This window comes from Sturnira hondurensis, unplaced genomic scaffold, assembly GCF_014824575.4.
Source record: "Sturnira hondurensis isolate 20B ecotype Veracruz unplaced genomic scaffold, ASM1482457v3 Scaffold0012467, whole genome shotgun sequence".
NCBI classification, from domain to species: Eukaryota; Metazoa; Chordata; class Mammalia; order Chiroptera; family Phyllostomidae; genus Sturnira; species Sturnira hondurensis.
In genome coordinates, this window is record NW_028085098.1 from 1,491,820 (window position 1) to 1,513,640 (window position 21,821).

The 21,821-nt window shown below is 39.1% G+C and overlaps 1 protein-coding gene across 1 annotated transcript in view; it reads right to left on the minus strand.

Moving 5' to 3' along the window:
* The window catches only part of SMCHD1 (structural maintenance of chromosomes flexible hinge domain containing 1), a 156,031-nt gene extending 151,347 nt beyond the window's left edge, over positions 1–4,684 (minus strand). Inside the window, exon 1 of the mRNA XM_037060710.1 lies at positions 4,120–4,684. Within this exon, the coding sequence (XP_036916605.1) occupies positions 4,120–4,296 (177 nt within the window). The 5' untranslated portion in view covers positions 4,297–4,684. The remainder of the gene's footprint in view (positions 1–4,119) is intronic.
* Positions 4,685–21,821: the final 17,137 nt, after the last annotated feature.

The window sequence follows — 21,821 nt, forward strand, 5'->3', positions numbered from 1 at the left end:
ATCAATGTTAGGGAAAACTAAAGGGACTGGGGGAAGAGAGTTTTGCTCATATATTCTAAATTTTAGAAGATTAAGAAACATAAAAAAACAAGTTCAATATGAGAGCACTGTTGGGATTCTGAATTAAAGAAACCAAGTATAAAAAGACATTTTTGAGGCTATGAGAGAAATCAAAATATGCAGCTATTAGATAGTATTTAAAATGCTAATTCTGATGGCACAACAATAGAAATGCATGCTGAAATATATAGGAATGAAGTGAACTAAGACCTGGAATGTGATACAAAAGACAAAAATTATGCTAGTGTGGTTAAGTACTTGGTAACTGTTGAATCTGAGTGATGAGTATATATTTGTGTTCATTATACTATTAGCTCTCTATACATTTAAAGCTTTTTACAAGAAAAACTTTTATATAAAATATACTATGATAGACCAGTGGGAGAGAATGGAGGACACTGAAACAGACCCTCACATACATGCATGGAGAGGTTAGCAAAGGGGAAAGGTGATATTACAAATTGATGGGGAAAGAATAAACTATTGAATAAATGATATTGAGACAACTAGTTAACTTCATAGAACTAGGTAAAATAAAATCCCCATCTCAACATATTCAAAAATAAATTCCAAGAGAATTAAGGCAGCTGCATATTTTTTTAATATATATATATTTTTAAAATTTATTTAAGGCAGCTGTATATTAATCCAAAACTGTTACGGGAAAACAGGGGAACAATTTTTAGAAGACAGAAAAAAGGATTTCTGAAAATGTAGAAAAAGTGCAAGCCATAAAAGAAAAAATAAACTAGAAAATATGAAAACATTCTCCTTCTCAGTAGTTAACAGAGAAATTAAAACTTGATTATCATTTCCATGAGGCTGCAAAAATTTTTAAGTCCTGATAATAAAAAGTATAGGCCTCCAGATAGGGAAATTGGACCATACATAAATGCTGAAAGACTGAAAATCAGCATAACCATATTAAGAGCAATCTAGCATAATTCAGTAAAATTAAAGATTCTCATTTCCTATGTAATTCCACCCTAGAGAAATGAAGCTACAAACAATAACTAATGGGGGTAAGAGTCTATTAAACAGAAATAAAAATTGTCTTTACAGATCTTTATTAGGTTTTTGTGTAACCTCTATTTTTAGTTCATTATTACTTTATTTCTACTATGTCTCAACTGTTAGATTATGTTCTTATGCATCATGTAGAACAAAATTTGTTTTTATAGGTACCAAAAAACTATGTGCCAAATTGAATTTTTAAGATCCACGACGTTGTACATCTGAAACGTGTTTCTAATTATTCCATTCAATCTTTCCATAATTCTATTATTCAATTAAGACAAAAAGCTATCTTTTGTATGTTCCCTATTAATTCTATATAAAAATTATTTCTTGAATTTATAATTTTCTTAATATCTTATAGCTGATATTGGACAAATTAAATATTTTTATATTACACATTTATTCAAGATATGATACCCTTCCAATGGCTCTGTCCCTGAATCACCCACAGACCAGAACATTCATAAAACCTCTACAAAAATCTGGGTGGTAACTGGTTGAAGCAGCTTGCACCACCCTAAATAACACATACCCTACCTTGCATTAAGACAAGAAGCAGCCTTTCCTATCTGTAAGGATGTTGTCCATTTTACCATGCGGGATTTGTGAGGAATGTAGGGATAAATTTGCTCAAATCAAAGCTTCACTACCCTATACCCTAGCAGGGGGAATTTTTTTTATGGATATTATAAATTTTCTATCATTTACCTTTCCTTCTTTGTTTTGACCTGTAAGACACTCAAAGGTAATTTCATGGCTCAGCACTGATGTAAGATACTACTGAATGAACACCCACTTATTAACTCTCCTCAAGTTACTATTTTATTCTTTCCTTTATCTGCTGTCTTTTACTATTTTTCTTTTCACTTTGGAGTTTTTAACATAATTTACCCTATATACAAAATTTTTTGAAGAGATTAATTAAACAGCTATAAACTATTACATAAGGCTCCTGTCCCCAAGGAGCATACAATTTAAAAAAAAGTATGATGGTATAGTGAGTGCCATAGTAGGGTAACAAGATACAGTGGAACCATACAAAGACAAAAGTAGGCATTTCCTCAAAACTGGGGCTGCAGAGGAGGGTCTGCATACATGGGCTTAATGTCTGGACATATTTAAGAAACAGCCAATTGAGTCATTTTCTAATCTTTGATTCTGCAAAGCCACAAGGTTCAGGTGAGCCAACAGCTGCTTACTACAGGTCTAAGGATTTCTTCCAGAGCTACTCTTTCCTCTTCCTCCCTCTTGATTGCTCCCTTTTTCCACAAGGTGAGTTCTCCCCAAATAACAATTTAAGATCCACAATAATTTTTGGCACTACAAACAGTTACTGGTTTAACTTTTAATGTGAAACTTTAATTTAGCACACTATTTTGCTTCCTCCCCTAACAACGAAAATGACATGAAAGACTACACATTCAGAGATGTTTATCATGGCCTTACTTAAAACTGAAAGTAATGTAAATGTTGACAAAAAAAAAATTTGTCGACATTTTACAGAGATTTGTTTATGTAAATAGCAGTACTAAACAGACCACTTCAAACTTTGATTATGAAAACTTGCATTAAAACAGAAAAATACAATATTAGTGAAAAGTAAACATGCATTACAGTTATTTTTAAGATGAGGGTCTAGACTTTGGGTGGTGAACACATCACACAATAAAAAGACGATGTATTATTACATAATTGTACACTCGAAACTTATACAATGTTATTACTCAATGTCACCTCCAATACATTTAAAACTTTTTAAAAATGGGTGATAAGAAATAACCCCAAACGTTATCAGTGGTTATAAAATTTTACAGTGCATAAAGATTTACTTTTTCTCTGTGGTTCCATGTTTTCTTTATTATATTTTTACAATAAAAATAATAAACATAAAATTTTTCCTCTTTGTGGGATAGTTTTAGATACAAAACACTCATCAAACAAGCATTCTTCCATTCACTCTTAAAACACATGGGAATATCAAAGCACAGAAAGAACTTCCAAGGGCACAAATATTGGTCGTCATTCAAATATTCACCAATTTGGGCATTTACTATGCGTCAGGCACAGTTCTAGACACTGGGAATACAGCTGTGAACAAATCAAAGTCCTTGCTCTCACGTCGCTTGTGTGGTTCTTGATTTCAATTTCTTCAGAGTTGTTAGAGACAAGAGTTGTCTCTAAAACAGTCCTAAATAATCAGCCCACTCAAGTTAAAACACTTTCACAGAAACTTCGTTTTCCTTAGTAGCTTAAGAGTTCTTTATAGGTAAGAACCTCATTTGGTTAATGCAGGACATGTCAATATCTGACAGCATCACCACCTCTTATACATAAAACGCTTCCCAGGTCAAAGTTGGTTTTTTCACATGGCCCTTAATTTTTAAAGCCAACTACTACGCTGCTTTCTTTGACTGTGTTCTACAGTCACCCACGGACACCCTCCGAGTTAGTTCAGGAACTCCCAAGGACTAGGGTTCGGAAAACCAGAAAGCCAGCTCCACCTGCGAGCCCAACCCGGACAAGGGTTCCCACTACGGAAACACCCTTCCAGCGCCGGCGGGCGCGGGTTCTTGACAGGGCGACCCGGGAAATTACTGCATCATTTCATAAACCTGAAGTAAATCGTCTCCAGGAATTTCACAACTTTTAAGCATCGCAACCCTCCTCACAGAGCCACCAGGTATAACTAATTCTCCCTTCTTTAAAAAATAAAAGTTCCACATGAAAAAGACACAAGTGGGGTACTAAGGTTCCCACAGGCCAATTAAACTCGAGGTCTCAAACCCCGGGCGGCGCGGTCCCCCGTAAAATGCCGGGGCAGAGGGAGGCCCAGACGGGGGCTGGCTCTGCACCCCGAGTAGGGCCGGCCCTGGGCTTCCTGTCGCCGGGACACGGAGATGGCGGGCACTCGGGACAGAGAAGCCAAAGCCTCAGGACCAGGGCCGGGTGACAGGTTTATTGCCTATAGTGAAAACTTGAGTTTCTTGTCACCCTCTCAACCCCAACTCCGCCTGCGCATCCCTCTCTCGTCCATTCGAGTACCTGACACACAGAGGCGCGGAACTCCGAGTAGTCCGAGCGCTCCCCGACCTGAACCACCCGGTCGCCGAGCTCCGACTCCTTCTCGCGCCGGTCAAACAAGTACACGTTCCTGCAGCCGTCGCCTCCGCCGCCCTCTCCAGTCCCTACAGAAGGCCCGCCGCCGCCTGCCGCTGCCATATTGGGGGAGAGGAGAAAAAAACAGCCGCGCCGGCGCCTAACGCCGCCGCGCTCAGAGGACCCAGCTACCAGCTCCGCGCGGCGCGCTCAGCTCCAGTCCCCAGGGCAGCCAGAGGCCTCAACCTAGGCGCGCTGCAGCCCCACCCTCCGCGGCCGCGGCAGAACAGTGGCCAACGCGAGGATCACCCGGGAACCGATTCAAACAAGCTCCTGCCCGTACACACGTCACTTCCGCGGCTGCCGCTCGCGGGGTGGAGGGTGAGCTCTTCGTGGGGCCGGGACCCGCGCCCGATGCCACCCACGCGAGCCTCGCAGCGCGACCCGAAACCAAGGCCTTCGCCACGGCCTGTGGCGCAGAAGGAAGAGGGACGGCCAGCGTTCTAGGGGAGGCGGGGCGAATCCGGCAGTCCGCGCGGGCCGGGGCGGGGCTTCCGCGCCTGGGCCCGCCCCTTTCGCCCTAGCGAAGTTGGAGGGAAGCGCGGGCGATCCCTGGCCACCTGAGCTGTTGGGGGCGATCCATTAGCTGAGTCTGGAGACCGTGTCCCTGGAGCGGCGTGGGGAGGCTTCTGAGTGACTATTTTCTCATTGTGGTGAGGGTCCTGGTATCTTCCCTCCTCTCTGCCTACTGGTCCGAGCCTGCCGGGCCTCGAGCTTCCCGCGTTGCCCAGGCTGTGCCCTACGCGAGAGGGTCGCGTTAACTCCAGCATCAGGCGTGCAGTATCAGGTGCACAGACTTCACTGGGTGGAACTTCCCCTGCGGCGAGCACGTGGGTTCCCACGGAGAGGAAACCCTGTCAAGAGACCCTGTGCCACTCTTTCCAATCCATTTCCTAATGGTTTTATATGGGCCCCAGTACGGACCACCCTGAGAACGTCGGAACCAAAGTTCTGTGACTAGCACGGCCTCCTTCACGCGGCCTCCCAGGGTTCTGGAATACGGACAGCGTTCAGGTCGCCGGAGTATCTTCACATCCGAATCTTTATTCTACGCGTTTCACCTCCACCGCCGCTGTCATGTTGCTGAAAATGATGAATGGGAGCACCTCTGACCAAGAGCTATTAGGCTAAAATTACACAACATTCAGAAAATCCTTAACATTCAGGGAGGAAGGGAAGTAGCGAAAGGGGGAGGGAGGGAGGGAGAGAGAGAGATGTGAGAAAGAAACATTGAGCAGTTGCTTCCTATGCACACCCTGACCAAGGTTGGAACCCACAGCCTAGACATGTGCCCTGGCCGGGGTTTGAACCTGCAAACTTTTGGTGTACTGGACAATGCGCCAACCAACTAAGCAACCCAGCCAGGACTCAATTGACTTAAGTTTTATTTTCATTGGTCATCTTATTACATAGAATATAAATATTTAAGTGTCAAGTTATCTATTGCTGCATTACAACCTACCCCGAAACCTAACAGTCTTTTACATAACTTCCCATTTCCCGTCCTGAGATCTGCCATAAAACAGACTCAGGTCAGAGGTGCTGGGAAACAGTGAATAACAGCCTCAAGTCCACAATTTAAAATGGCTTCCAATAAAACTACATTGTAAAGAATGGGAAAGAAACAGAATAGAAAAAAGTAAAAAAAAAGTTGAAGCAGTAGAGCTGGAAGATTTTGTAGTGTAAAAATGTACTGGGCTAATGTCTAATGAATGGGAAGATAGAATATTTCCTTAAGTGGAAGAGATTTATATGTCAGAGATGCTGACAATACTTGAAAACCTAAAGAACATTTCAGTGGTCTACGATTAATGAAGCATTTTTTTTTTAAATTTTCACAAGCTGGTAAAGAAACAGGTGCTACAAAAAGAAAACCTTTATATGACAGTGAAACTGATGACAGCAAATCAAAGAAGAAGAGAGATGCTGCTGACAAACCAAGATACTTCATAGTGGTCTTGATACCGAACGAGTAACTGGTATCACAGATAGTAGTGGAGGGTTAATGTTTCTCATTAAATGAAAAGATACAGATGAGGCAGACTTGGTCCTGGTAAAGAGGCAAACATAAACTATCCTCAAATTGCAATTGTTTTTTATGAAGAGAGACAAACTTGGCATTTTTGTCCAGAAGATGTACAATAATCTGTACATATATATGTGTGTGGTTTTATCTCTTATTAGTGTGAAAAATAATTACATTCTAATAAAAATCAAGTGGGATATATTCATTTTGAATAGTATTCAGGGGATTATTGGGTTGTATTTTTTTTTAATCAAGAACACTGGCTATATTGAACAAATAAAAGCTTTCTATAGTTGCTTCATTTATCAGGAAAAAATTTCATATTGTAGGATATTATTTCCTCTGTATTAGGAAGAGCTCATCTAACTGCTAGAAAAAAATTCCATAGTTATTAATCAAAACTTACATTTAACACATAATGCCTAAGGGCCATTCTAGATTTATTTGTTTTTGTGTGGAAACATAAATACAGGGTTGGGCAAAAGTAGGTTCACAGTTGTGCATTTATTCTTTTTAGGTTATTCATTAATGTATTATTTTCCATATGAACAACTGTAAACCTATTATTGCCTTACTCTGTACACATGTAAATGGTAGTTGTTGGTTGGTTTTCTTTTATTTTTTACATTCACCAAAAAAAAAAAAAAGACATTTTACAATCATGAGTAAGCCTGGGATGTTTTGGGTGTGCAATTCTTCTGAGAAACACAACAAATTAATCACCTCAAGTTAATTTGGAACTTTTCTGAAGCCATAAACATTCAAATGAAATTGATAACTCTGTAATTAATTGGAGAATTTAAATTGGACAATTTAAAGCAGCTTTATCAGAATTCCTATTTATATCTATAGTCGTATAAATGTAATGGTTTAATTGCAAAACTCCCTGAAGGCAAAAAATTTTTATCACCACCAACAACCATCCTACTCAGAGTGTTCATTATTGGTGTGTAAAAAGGAAACCAATTTCTACATATTTGCTTTGTATCCTACTACTTCACTGAATTCCTCTACCAGTTCTAGTCATTTTTTGGTGAAATCTTCAGGGTTCTCTCTATACAGTATCATGTAATCTGCAAATAATGGCAGTTTTACTTCTTCCTTTCTTTCTTTTTTTCCTATTTGACTACGACTTTTTTTGTTTATTTTTATTTTAATTGTTGTTCAAGTACAGTTTTCTGCCTTTTACTCCCATCCCAACTCACCCTCCTAGCCCTCTCCACCTCCCTCCATTTCCACCCCCCCCCCCTGTTTTTGTCCATGTGTCCTTTATACTTGTTCCTTTAAACCCCTCCCCTTTTCCCCTGAAATTCCCTCCCCTCTCCCCTCTGGTCACTGTCAGCCTGTTCCGTAATTGAGTGTCTTTGGTTATATTTTGCTTGTTTGTTTGTTTTGTTGATTCGGTTCCTGTTAAAGGTGAGATCATATGGTATTTGTCTTTCACATCCTGGCGTATTTCACTTAGCATAATGCTTTCCAGTTCCATTCATGCTGTTGCAAAGGGTAGGAACTCCTTCTTTCTGCTGTGTGGAATTCCATTGTGTAAATGCACCATAGTTTGCAAGGATGGTACAGTATTTGCAAATCAATAAATGTAATACATAAACAAAAGCAAAGACAAGAATCACATGATTATATCAATAGATGCAGAAAAAGCATTTGGTAAAGTACAGCCATAAAAGTACCATTTATGATAAAAACACTCAGCAAAGTGGGAACACAGGGAGCATCCCTCAACATAATAATGGTCATATATGAGAGACCTACAGCCAACATCATACTCCATGGCCAAAAACTAAAATCTTTTCCACTAAGATCAGGAACAAGACAAGGGTATCCACTCCCACCACTTCCATTCAGTATAGTTTTAGCCACAGCGATCAAACAAGAAAAGGAAATAAAAGGCATCCAAATCAGAAAGGAGGAAACAAAACTGTCATTGTTTGCAGAGGACATGATAGTGAACATAGAAAATCCCATAGATTCCACAAAAAAACTGCTCAACCTAATAAATGAATTTGGCAAAACAGCAGAATACAAAGTCAATATCCAGAAATCAAAGGCATTTTTGTATACCAAAAACAAAACATCAGAAGCAGAAATCAAGAAAAAATCCCATTTGATATAGCAACAGGAAAAATAAAATACCTAGGAATAAACCTGACCAAGGAAGTAAAAGACCCGTACTCAGAATATTTCTTCCTCTCTTATTTGGATGCCTTTTATTTCTTCTTGTCTGATTGCTGTGACTAGGACTCCAGTACAATGCTGAATAAAAGTGATAAAAGCAGGCATCCATGTCTTGTTCCTGATCTTAAAGGAAACACTTCCAGTTTTTCACCATTGAGTGATTATGTTAGCTCTGGGTTTGTCATATGGCTTTTATGTTGAAATATGTTCCCTCTATTCCCACTTTTCTGAGAGTTTTTATCATAATTGGTGCTGGATTTTGTCAAATGCTTTTCTGCACCTATTGATATGATCATATGATTTTCATTCTTCATTTTGTTCACATGTGTATCACGTTAATTTATTTACAGATATTATACCAACCTGGCACCTCAGGAATAAATCTCACCTGATCATGGTGAAAGACTTTTTAAATATATTGCTGAATTTGGTATGCTAACTTTTTTTAAATCCTCATCTAAGGACATGTTTTCAGGGATTGCCTCCTATATGTGTCCCAACCAGGGATTTAACCTGCAACTTAGGTATGTGCCCTGACAGGGCATCAACGATTGATCCCATGTGCACTTGAAAAGAATGTATATTTTGCTGCTTTGGTGTTAAATGCTTGGAAAATGTCAATAAATCTCTCTATTCTAGTGTAACCTTTAAGGTTTTCATGCTGATTTTCTGTCTGGAAGATTTATCCATAGATGTCAATGTGGTGTTAAAATCTACTGTGACTATATTACTGTCAGTCTCTTCCTTTACTTCCATCAAGATTTGCCTTATATATTTAGGTGCTTCTATTTTGGGTGCATAAATGTTTACAAGGATTATATCTTCATGTTAAGTTGATTCCTTTATCATTATGTAATGTCTTTCTTTTTCTTTTTTACAGCATTTTTAAAAGTTTATTTTGACTGATAAAAGAAATACTGCCCCAGCTTTTAAAAAAATTCTATTTGCATGAAATATCTTTTTTCATTCCTTTACTTTCAGTCTGCATCTTTCATTCTTAGGTGTGTCTCTTGTAGATAGCAAATATATGGGTCTTGTTTTCTCATGCATTCAGCTACCCTTGACTTTTGATTGAAGCATTTAAGCCATTTACATTTACAGGGATTATTGATAAATAATACACTGACATGTTTATTGAAATTTAATTTTGTATAACTATGTTTCTCTCTCTTTTTCTTTTTTTCTCCTTAAAGAATCCCTTTAAAACATTTCTTGTAATGCTGGGCAGGTTTGCTGGTAATAAACTCCTTTAGTTTGTTTATTTGTTTATTTCTGGAAAGCTCCATTTTTGCTTCAATTTTTGAATGATGACTTTGCTGGGTAGAGTAGTTTGTAGGTGCTTGCTTTTCATTATGAGAATATCTCATGACAGTCCCTCTGGCCTGAAATGTTTCCGCTGAGAAATCAGATAACAGTTAAGGTAGTATCCTTGTAGGTAAATATCCTTGTAGGTAGATATCCTTGTAGGTAGATATCCTTGTCATTCTTTCACTGCTTTTAAGATGCTCTTTTTGTATTTAACCTTTGTCATTCTAATTATGGTGTTTCTTGGTGTGGGTCTCTTTGGGTTCATCTTGTTTGAGATTCTCTGCACTTTCTGGATTTGTGTATCTTTTTCCTTCATGAGGCTAGGGAAGTGTTCTGTCATTATATCTTCAAATAGGTTCTCAGTCTACTTGAAGTGCTCTCTTCAAACAAGAAGAGAGCTCTCTTCTGTTTGCTCTGTTATGTGGGTGTTGTTATACTTCATGTTGTCCCAGAGGTCCCTTACACTATCTTCATTTTTTAAATTCTTTTTACTTTTTTCTGCTTTGATAGGGTATTTTTCTCTACCTTGTCTTCCAAATCACAAATTCAGTCCTTTGCTTCATCTAGCCTATTGCTGATTCCTTCTAGTGTATTCTTCATTTCCAATATTATATTATTTATTTCTCACTGATTCTTTTTTATGGTTTCTATGTCTTCTTTTATGCTATCTCTTTGTTTAAGTTCTCTCTGAGTTTACCCATTCTTCCCCTAAGTTCTTGAGCATTCTTATAACCAATATTTTGAACTCTGTATCTGGTAAATTGCTTGCCTCCATTTCACTTAGTTCTTTTTTCTGTGGATTTCCCCTGTTCTTTCATTTGGGGTGTGTTTCTTTGTCTCCCTCTCTTGGCTGCCTCTCTGTATTTGTTTCTCTGTATTAGCTGGATCTCCTCTGTTTCCCAGTCTTGGTATGTTGGCGTTATCGAGTAGGTATCTTATGAGGCTCAGTAGTGCATTCTTCCAGGTGACCCAAATAAGGTGTTCCAGGAATATCCCTTGTGTGGGTTATGTGAGCCCTTCTGTTATAGTTGAGCTAGATTTCTGTTGGCCCCTTTCTGGGTGGGGTTGATCTTCAGGCTGGCTGACTGTGAACCACAGTGTACAAGCTACTGTGTGGGTGCTGACCACATGATGCAGAATTTGCCCCTGCAGCACCCAGTGCATGCTGAGCTGTCCCTTTGGGTGTGCTGCTTAAGGAGCTAATTGGGTCCTTCTCTGATATGCCCTGAGTCTGCTCAGACCTCTGTATCATAAGTCCAGGCAGCTGACTCCTCCACAAGGTGTGAGCTTGGCAGAGCTGTGCAACAGGGAATCAGGAGGGTGGGGCTATTGCATTCCTCCAGGATACCCTGTAGAGGGGAGTGCTTCACCTAAGAATGGGGGTGTATGTGGGCAGTGTGGAGAGGGACTCAGCACAGTAACCAGGCAGCAGATTCTTCAGCTGTCTCCCCAGAGCCACACAACCCAGTCTTTCTGCACATGACTCTAGTCTGCTCAGAGCAACCCACCCTCTGCTGGTTTCTATCATATAGTTTATGACTTTGAGTACTCAATCTATCAGACAGGTAGAGCACATTTTGGAGTTTATTCTGTTTCCAATTTTAACAAGTTCCAAGCTCTGGGTGGTAGGGGGAGAGGCTCATTTGTGTCTACTTGGCCTCTTTGGACTTCCTGTTGCTTTTGTGCTGCTTGGGACATGGGATGACTTGCAAAGTTTCTTTTGATGCCAGTCTCTGCATGTACACAAGGGGCAAGCCCCCCAAAACATAATTTATTTACAAGAAGGGGTGTATTTATTCCTACATCTTTAAATTTCAGTCACCTTCAAAGTACTCTCCATTTGATGCAATACCCCTATTGAGACATTTTTTCCCACTGCTCAAAACAGATCTTGTTGATTTTGATGACTTTTAGTGCTTTTGCTGTTTTTGTTTTGTTTTTCTTTTGTTTTGTTTATTTGTTTCACCTCTTCCACATTGGCAAACTATTTCCCTTTGAAGGCCTGTTTTTTAAAGGATATTTTATTGATTGTGCTATTACAGTTTTCTCAATATTTTCTGCTTTATCCCCCCTCCACCCTGTATTCCCCCACACCCCTTAGTTCATGTCCATGGGTTGTGCATATGTTCTTTGAGCACTCCGTTTCCTATACCATTTTTTGACCTCTCCCCATCTATTTAATGCCTACCAAGTATGCTTCTTCTTCCCTGGACCTTTTCCCCACTATTCTTCCCTTCACCCTCCTCACTGAAAACCCTCCATGTCATGTCCATTTTTCTGATCCTTTTCTTGTTCTTGTTGTTTGCTTAGTTTTCATTTTTGTTTTGTTTCTTTCTTTTATTTTTTAGGTTCATTTTTTGATAGTCGTGGGTGTGTTGTCATTTTACTGTTCATATTTTTATCTTCCTTTTCTTAAACAAGTCCCTTTAACATTTCATATAATAATGGCTTGGTGATGATGAACTCCTTTAACTTGACCTTATCTGGGAAGCACTTTATCTGCCCTTCCATTCTAAATGAAAGCTTTGCTGGGTAGAGTAATCTTGGATGTAGGTCCCTGCCTTTCATGACTTGGAATACTTCTTTCCAGCCCCTTCTTGCCTGCAAGGTTTCTTTTGAGAAATCATCTGATAGCCTTATGGTCCCTCCTTTGTAGATCTCCTTTCTTCTTGCTGCTTTTAAGATACTAGCTTTGTCTTTATTCTTGGGTAACTTAATGATGATGTGCCTTGGTGTGTTCCTCTTTGGGTCCAACTTCTTTGGGACTCTGGCCTTCTTGGACTTCCTGGAAGTCTATTTCCTTCACCAGATTGGGGAGGTTTTCCTTCATTATTTGTTCAAACAAGCTTTCCATTTTTTGCTGTTGTTCTTCTCCTTCTGGCACCCCTATAATTTGGATATTGGAATGTTTCATGTTGTCCCAGAGGTTTGTGAGCCTCTCTCCACTTTTTTGAATTCTTCTTTCTTCATTCTGTTCCAGTTGGATGTTTATTTCTTCCTTTTGTTCCAAATCATTCATTTGAGTTCTGGTTTCCTTCCTGTCACTGTTGGTTCCCTGAATATTTTGCTTTATTTCACTTTGGGTATCTTTCATTTTTTTGACCAAGCTCAATCAGTTCTGTGATCATTTGGATTACCAGCGCTTTAAATTCTCTATCAGATAGGTTGACTATCTCCTTCTCGCTGAGGTCTGTTTCTGAGGATTTGCTCTGTTCTTTCATTTTGCCCTATTTCTTTGTTTGGGGCCCCTGTTCAGTTATAAGGGGGCAAGGCCTTGGGTATTCACCCAGGCAGGGCAACCGTCCTTGCTGCGCTTTGGAACTGCTTGTGAGTGAGGCGCCAGAGGGGGAACAATGCAGCTCCCCTACTCATCTCTAGCCCACTTTTCAATGAATTCTCATGTGAGCCTGGGAATTTCTCCCACTGTGGCAACTGCTATAGTCCACAGCAAGCTATGAGTCTCTGTTTCCCCTTAAGGCAGCCTCTCCTGCACAACCTGCTGCCTTACCTCAGCCATGCCTTTGAGGACTTTTTTCATTCAGGGAAACAAAAAATAAGAGTTGCTAGGGGTGAGAAAAGGTAAATAGGAAGGGTGGGATAGGGGACATCATGCCATTTTTGGTCAAAAACTGCTGAACAGTCAGCGCAGTGTAGGCAAGTGCACTCATAACTCACCCATCAGGAAATGGCCAAACATGTTGAGAGTCTTCAAAAAAGTTCACTGAAGCCCAGCCTTTCAAAACAACACCAGCTGATACACTGATACAGATACATTCCTAGGACACTCACCTAGTAGGGGAAGCCTGTATTATAAGGGACTTGCCCTCCAGAAGATAATTCCATATTTGTCCCGCCCTATATATAGCTATGTAGGAGAGTAGAGAGTACCACCTCTTCTTACCAGCCTAAAGGAAATCTTTTTAATCTGGACAAAAATCCTCTTTACTTTTTTAAGTGAAGCCTATCAAGCCTATCAGTCCCTTTCTCATCTCCTCTTAAAAATCCTCCACATTCTCCTTAAAACTTAGGTTTTAGGGGCAAAAAAAGGTTCCAAGGAAGAAAGTATCATTTCTACCCTGCACCTTGTTTTAGTTATGAATTGGTGCATGACACAGTACCTCAAAACCTAGTGGCTTAAAAGAATAATCATTTTCCCTATTTGCTCATGATTCTGCAATTTGGGCAGGGCTTAGTAGAGCTGGATCTTCCTGTCCCATGTGGTATCAGTCTGTGCAGTTCTTAGAGTGGTCGCTTCCAAGATGCTTTTACTCAAATGACTGGTAATTTGGTACTGATTGTTGGCTTGACACTGTGCAGGGATTGATGGCCAGGTCCCCCAGATCTCTTTCCCATGCCTTTCCTCATGGCTAGGCTGGGATTCTAACAGAGAGGCAGTCTCAGGGTAATCAGATTTATGTAGGACTTGGCTTCCCCTGGAGCACAAAAGTGGAAGCTTGAGACTTTCTTAGGGTTTAGGACTTAACAGTGCTAAGCAGGTCACAGAGCCATCCTTGATTGAAGGGGATGGCTGATTTCCATGTCATTTAAGAATCTAATTATGAATTAAGCACTTAAAATATTTTAATGAACTCTGTGATTGTGTTTTCACTTTTTAGTTATAAAACACATTTTTCCTTCAAAAATCTCTGTAGTTGAATTGGCATTTCAGTATTCTTAGGGTATAATCCCAGCAGTGGAATTGCTGGGTCAAAAGGCAGTTCCATTTTTAGTTTTTTGAGGAACAACAGTAAAAAACAATCTATGTAGCTGAATGTTTTATTTATATATGGAAAATGATACTTAGTTGTTGAGCTCTTGAATTGCGTTCTTGAATTGCCAGTACTTCTACAAGGACTTTACATTTTTCTTATCAATTTGTTTTTATATTATTATACTTATATCATAAAATATTTTATCCATACAAAAGAATATAGGAGGTATGTGATCTAAATATCTGTTAAGGGACAAACACATGTGTAGCTGCCACCCAACTTGAAAAAAAGAGCACTCCTAAAACTTTGAAGTCTCCTTCCAAATTGTCATCTCTCCATTACTGAAGTAATCTCTCTTCTGAAATGTGTAAGAATTTTTATTTCCGTGTATAATAGATTATTTGGGTTTTAAAAGTTTTTAAATGCATACCCTTTAAAGAAAAAGCAACACAATTATACTGTGTGTCTCCTCTCTTCTCAGTATTCTACTACAACACCACTTCTGACACCAGACGTGGGTTCTCCACACATCAAGCAATTCTGTGACACCAACTGGAGGTCTTACAGTTTAACTCAATTCTGATACTTTCTACCTAGAGGAAGTATCATGTCTCCTTTCCCCGTTTCAGAGTTCTAATTGCAAGTCCAAGTTGTTACCTGTGCTTCTAACCTAATGGCTGTAAATCAGAGGTTCTCATGATCCACCCCACAGGTTCAATTAATTTGTTACAGCAGCTTACAGAACTCGGGAAACCAGTTTACTTAATAGATTATAAGTTTATTACAAAAGTGTTAAAGAACAAAATTTAACCAAGTAAATCTGAAGTTCTAAATTTTATTTTATTTTTTTAAAATATATTTTATTGATTATACCATTACAGTTGTTCTATTCCCCCCCTTCAATCCCCTCCACCCCCACCCTCCCTCCCCCACCATTCTCCCCCCCTTAGTTTATAACCACGTGTCTCAAGTTCTTTGGATTCTATATTTCCCCCACTATTCTCGCCCTCCCCCCTATCTATTTTCTACCTACCATCTATGCTATTTTCTGTGCCTTCTCCCCCCTTCTCCCCCTCCCACTCCCCTGTTTCTAACCCTCCATGTGTTCTTCATTTCTATGGTTCCACTCCTGATCTAGCTGTCCTCTTGGTTTGCTTTTGTTTTAGGTGTGGTTGTTAATAGCTGTGAGTTTGCTGTCCTTTCACTGTTCATATTTTTCATCTTCTTTTTCTTAAATAAGTCCCTTTAGCATTTCATATAATAAGGGCTTGGTAATAATGAACTCCTTGAACTTGACCTTATCTGAGAAGCACTTTATCTGTCCTTCCATTCTAAATGAAAGTTTTGCTGGATAAAGCATTCTTGGCTGTAGGTCTTTGGATTTCATGACTTGGAATACTTCTTTCCAGCCCCTTCTTGCCTGGAAGGTCTCTTTTGAGAAATCCGCTGACAGTCTGATGGGTACTCCTTTGTAGGTGACTNCCTTTGTGTGGTCGGGCTTTTCTTTGGCTGGGCCATTGTCTTATACTTGTCCCCCAAATGCCACCACTTTCAGGAAGAAAGGAAGATGATGTCATTATTTTACAGCCTTTTCAACCCCATGCTGAATCCACAGATCTACACCAGCCAGGGCCTTCTCCTCATTTTTTTGAATTCTCATTTCTTCATTCCTTTCTGGTGGGATGTTTTGTTCTTCCTTCTGGTCCATTCCATTGATTTGTGTCCCAGTTTCCTTTCCATCACTATTGGTTTCCTGTGCATCTCCCTTCATTTCAATTAGTTTAGCCTTCATATGTTCCTCTAATTTGTGACTTTGTTCCTCTAATTTGTGACTATAATCTACCAGTTCTGTGAGCATCCTGATAAATAGTGTCTTAAATTGGCCTTCTGAGAGGCTGGCAATTTCTTGGTCACTTAGAGTTATTGGCTCTGGGACTTTGAGTTCTTCTTGTGCCATCTTTCGGGTTGTTCGTGCCTGTTCCATAGCAGGATCAGAGCCCTAAAGTGTTCACTAGAACAGGGCAACTAAGTCGCTGGGTTGTGACGTTGTATGTGGGGGCAGGGTCAAAGAGGGACAATGGCTCTCACTGGTATTGCAGGGCAACTAAGTCGCTGGGTTGTGACGCTGTATGTGGGGGCGGGGTCAAAGAGGGACTATGGCGTCAGGTCCGCCGCCTGCCGCCAAGGCCCTCACTGGTGCCGCAGTTGCTGCCGTCACCGGGCCCACATGTTTCGTCCCACTGCACGCGAGTGTGCCACCGCCGTCAGCCCTCGCCCCCTGGGGCCTGCGTGGTCTGTCTCACTGTGCTCGAATATGTGCCCGCGGGTCTGCCCCGCACTCCAACTGGTTCCCGTCTGCCTTCGCGCCTGGGTCGGGCGCCCTGTCCTGCCCGAACCTGCTCGCTGCTGGCTCCGCCCCTCTTACCGTCCCTGTTGAACGGTTAGATGTAGTCGGACTTCGTATAATTCAATTTTCTGTCCTTTGGTTGTGTCTTTGTTTCTCCAAACCTTTGTTGTATTCAAACTTGGTTGTGGGAGAAGGCACAGTGTTTCCACCTATGCCTCCATCTTGGCGGAAGTCCTAAATTTTATTAAATCATCCATGAATCAGGCTGTATTCTGTGTAGCAACTAGAAAGGTGTTCCAAAGGGTTGAACAAAATGGAACAAAGAGTTTATGGGAAGAAATGTATGGCATGGGAGCTATTAACAAAAGAAAAGAATTATTTGTTTATTTTCATTAAACATTCTAAAATTTATTTTTAAGTTACAATTTGTATTCAGTGTTATCATGTATTAGTTGCAATTGTACAACATAGTGGTTAAACAATCACATACTTTAAATAGTGTTCCCCCGATAGTCCTATTACCCACCTGACACTATACATGGTTATTACAATATTATTGACTATATTCTCTGTGTTGTACTTTACATCCCTGTGACTATTTTGTAACTACCAATTTGTACTCCTTAATCCCTCAACTTTTTCACCCAGTTCTTCAACACCCCTCTTCTCTGGCAACCATCTGTCTGTTCATGTATCTATATGTCTGTTTCAATTTTGTTTGTTCATTCAGTTTGTTCAAGAAATGATTATTTTGGGACCAAACATCTTTCTGTGATGGAGGGCATGTGATGGAGACAACAGATTACCTCACTGGTGTCGATCAGACAATTCCAGACTGGTCGATTATGTTTCTGGGGTACTTTGAAAATAGCAATTATAACAGATATTAATTAGATCCAGGTTTGGTAACATAGACTTTCAGCACGAGTGATTCCATTTTAGACGTGTGGTTTTTCTTCAACAAAAGGAGCAGTTAGATGACAGAGATGCATAGCACAAGGTATGGGGGATGGGGCATGGACTTCTCCGTGCTCTTTCTGGGTTCTCCATTTTCCCAGAACCTCCATATGTTTACCAACCCAGAAGCTCTCTGAACCCTGAACTTTCACGTTTTTATGGAAGCTTCATTAGGTAGGTACAATGCATAAAATCATTGGCTATTGACACCTGATTCAACCTCCAGTCCCTCTTTCCAACAAGGTGAAGCGGGGGGCCGACTGAAAGTTCCAACCCTCTAAGCCTAGTTGGTTCTCCTGGCAACCAGCCCCTGTCTTGAAAGCTTTCCAAAAATTCCCTCATTAACACAAACTCAGATGTGGTTGAAAGGTGCTTCTTACCACTTAAGAAATTTCAGGGATTTGGGGACTTTGTGTCAAGAAAAGTTAATGAAGGCCAAACATAATTTTTGTACTATAAATTGCAATGCCACATATACAATTCTGCATTCTTCTGCAATTATTTTTTGCCAAGAATATTTGTGAGATTCAATCATGGTAATGCATATAATTATATCATTTTTTATTGCTTTATAGTATTTATAGATGTAAATACACCACAATTTTTCTATTACCCTATGAAGGGACATTTTAATTATTTCTAGGATTTGGATTTCTTGTGTTTTCCCTTTTTTTTAAATTAAATTTATTGGGGTGACATTAGTGTATAGAATCATACAGGTTTCAAGTGTACAATTCAACAAAACATCATCTGCACACTGGCATTGTGCACCTACGGCCCCAAGCAAAGTTTTTTTCCACCTCCATTTCCCCCCACTTTGTGCCAGCCTCCACCTACACTCAGCACCCTTTGTCTCTGGCTAACACCACGCTGAATATTTGTGTTGTATCTTGATGTTCTTACCCAATGGACATACTGCACAAGGTATATTTCAATTGTCATAGTGTATAATGCCAAATTATTTCTAAGCAGTATAGAAAAGTTACTGCTGTTCCACTTCCTTGTGCACACTTAGGAATTTCCTTTAAAATTTTTTGTCAATCTGGTGGATGTGAAATAGTGTCTCATTGTAATTTTAATGTGCATTTCCCTTCTTATAAATGAGATTGAGCATCTTTCTATGTGTTTATTTCTTCATTGTGTTCCCTCTTAGATGAAATCCCTGTTCATGCTCTGTGCCCATTTTTTGATGGGTTTATTTGACTATTTCTATTTATTTGATTCATAGGAGTTCTCTATATGTTATGGCTACTGAACATTGATTGGTTATATATCTTAACATTGTCCTCTAATCTGTGGCTTGTATATTTCCTATCTTTTTGAAATGTTTTAATTAAAAGCAGTACTTAATACAATTGAATTATTCAATAATTTCTATTATGGTTTGTCTCTAAAATTTTCATGATTATTAAAGCTTTCTCAAATTTTATTTTTTCTAAAAAGATTTTATTTATTTATTTTTAGAGATGGGGAGGGAAAGAGAACGAAAGGGAGAGAAACATCAGTGTGTGGTTGCCTCTAGAGCCCCCCCCAATTGGGGACCTGGCCTGCAACCCAGGCATGTGCCCTGACTGGGAATTGAACCAGTGACCCTTTAGTTTGCAGGCCAGTGCTCAATCCATTGAGCCACACCAGGCAGGGTTCAAGTTTTATTCTTAAATTTTAATTTTTTCTATTTTTAAAGTTTAAATCTTTAATATGTATGGAATTGATTTTTATGTACGGTACTCAAAAAGAATCCAATTTCAAAATTAAATAATTAACTATCTGAGTATCATTTATTGAATAGTCAGTCCATTTTTTCTCTGCAGATTTTTTTTTGTAACTTTTTCACACATTGTTTCCATAGAGGGATGCTTCTGTTCATGGGTTTTATAGTCTGTTATATTGGTTAATTCTTTTCTCTCTCCTAATATTGTACTGCCTTAATCTTCCAATTATCTAAATGATAGTCTCTGAAGCAACCACCTCACCTTAGTCTTCAGAAGTGTAATGTGGTTGTTTTTTTTAAACATAGTTGGTTGTTAAGTGTCACTTGCAATAACAATGACTTCCTTCTCTTTTTTGCTCAGCGTTTTCTCACTTACGAGACACTTGAGATGTGGTTTACTCCATTTCCATAATAGCAAAACTCAGAGCTTAGTAAGGAACTGGATATAAGGGGTCGGGCAAAAGCAGGTTTACAGTTGTGAGTATGCAAAACACAGAGTTGTTTATTATTATTATTACTATTATTATTGCATTGTATTAATTATTTTATTATTTTTCATATGAAAAACTGGAACCCTACTGTTGTCTCACTCTGTAAATTGTAGGCGAAGTTTACATACTATCACACTGTTCTTTGCAATAAAACTATCTGATGCCCGAATGCACACTTTCTGTCTTCCAGGCCACCATTTTGTGCACTAAGCCAGAAAGAATTAAAAAGACCTCAAAGATGTGTATTTGTTTACCTGACCATTTTGGGGGTAAGTCTTTTCTAGTTGCAATAGAAAAAAATTAAATTCTCGGGAAATTTACTGTTTTAATTAGCATAAGTGAACTCAAATGAGAATATAACACTGGATCTTCATGTTGGTCAATGAATATAGGTGGTTATTCCATCCTTCTAGGCTCCTCTCAGGTACTTTAATTTCCTCAACAAATATTGATTGATCAACCATTAGAGCTAGGCCTGTGTCAAATATAGGAGGCCATTTAATAATTTAGCTGAACGTATAATTATTATCCATCTACCATGTGCACTGGTGTCTTGCAAGGTAAAATTAATTGTGAAATGGACAAGAAACCTAAACTCAAGGAGGTTAAAACTGATTTGTAGTCTCTGAAGCAATGGTAGAGAATATCTAATGTCAATTATTCACAATTTTTAAAAACCCTAAAGATTATTAGTGACTCTCCAGGTGTAAAAAATAGTTTTAGAACAGAGGCTAAAATCCTGATCAGTTATTTTGAAACACAGGATAATAGCTACATGTTGACTAGTTATTTTGCCTTTATTTTGAAACAGTGCTTGTCATACGGAGTTGGAGAAACCTGAATGAATGCAGGTATTTTTTAAAAATCACAAATAATTGAATCTTAAAACAATAATGGATATATAATAGAAATCATTTTGACACTAGAAATAGTAGTTTGAAAATGAAGTCTGTGTATATATTCATTCATAAAAGTCTAGGAGCTCTTCAGTTCTAGAAACACTGCCTTGCATAATTCTTTCAGAGTTCTACTAAAGTTATATGGCGATATATTTTTCTATGTAAATAAATGAAACACTGAAAAGTTCAAGTCCTCTACTTTCTTGGCTTTTTTACAGAGTGTATACACACATGTGCCAAAATTCTCCACATGTGTGGAAATTTTCTCCTCCAATATCCTAAAAGTAGGATTGACCCTCTGAACTAGAATTACATGCTACTTTATGAAGAAGCATGACTGATGTCAGTCAGGAGCAATAGAAAAATTTTATGTGTGTGAGTGGCATAACTAGATGTGTCATAAAAATATAACTGTGGCAACAGTATTAAAGAGGGACACCATTTTGTGCAGGCACCATTATGTACAGATTATACCTTATTTAAATGATAAAGTGATAGTTATTAAAGATCTACTATCATTCATTCATTCATCAAATATTATTGTGTGACAATTATATGGTGAGAATGTAAATCAGTCCCTATCTTCTCACATTTTAGAGGAAGAGACAGAAACAATTTAGCAATTAGATATACAGAATGTCAGGTGGTGATTAATGTGCTGTGGAGAAAAATCTAAAAGGATGGGAGCTGGAGGGCAATTTTATACAGCGGCCAGAGAACGTTTTCTGATAGCAAGCACAATATCTGAGCAGGAAGCTGAAGAAAGTAAAGGAACAAGTTGTAAAAAATTGTGAGACAAATGTTCTTGGAGGGGGGAAAAACAAGTGTATATACCTTGAGTGTTGAGCATGGTTGGCACTGTGATAGAAATAGAGCATGAGAACAGAGAGACCAATGGGGAAAACAAGGACTAATTAACGGCAAGGGGCTCATAGGTCACTGTGTAA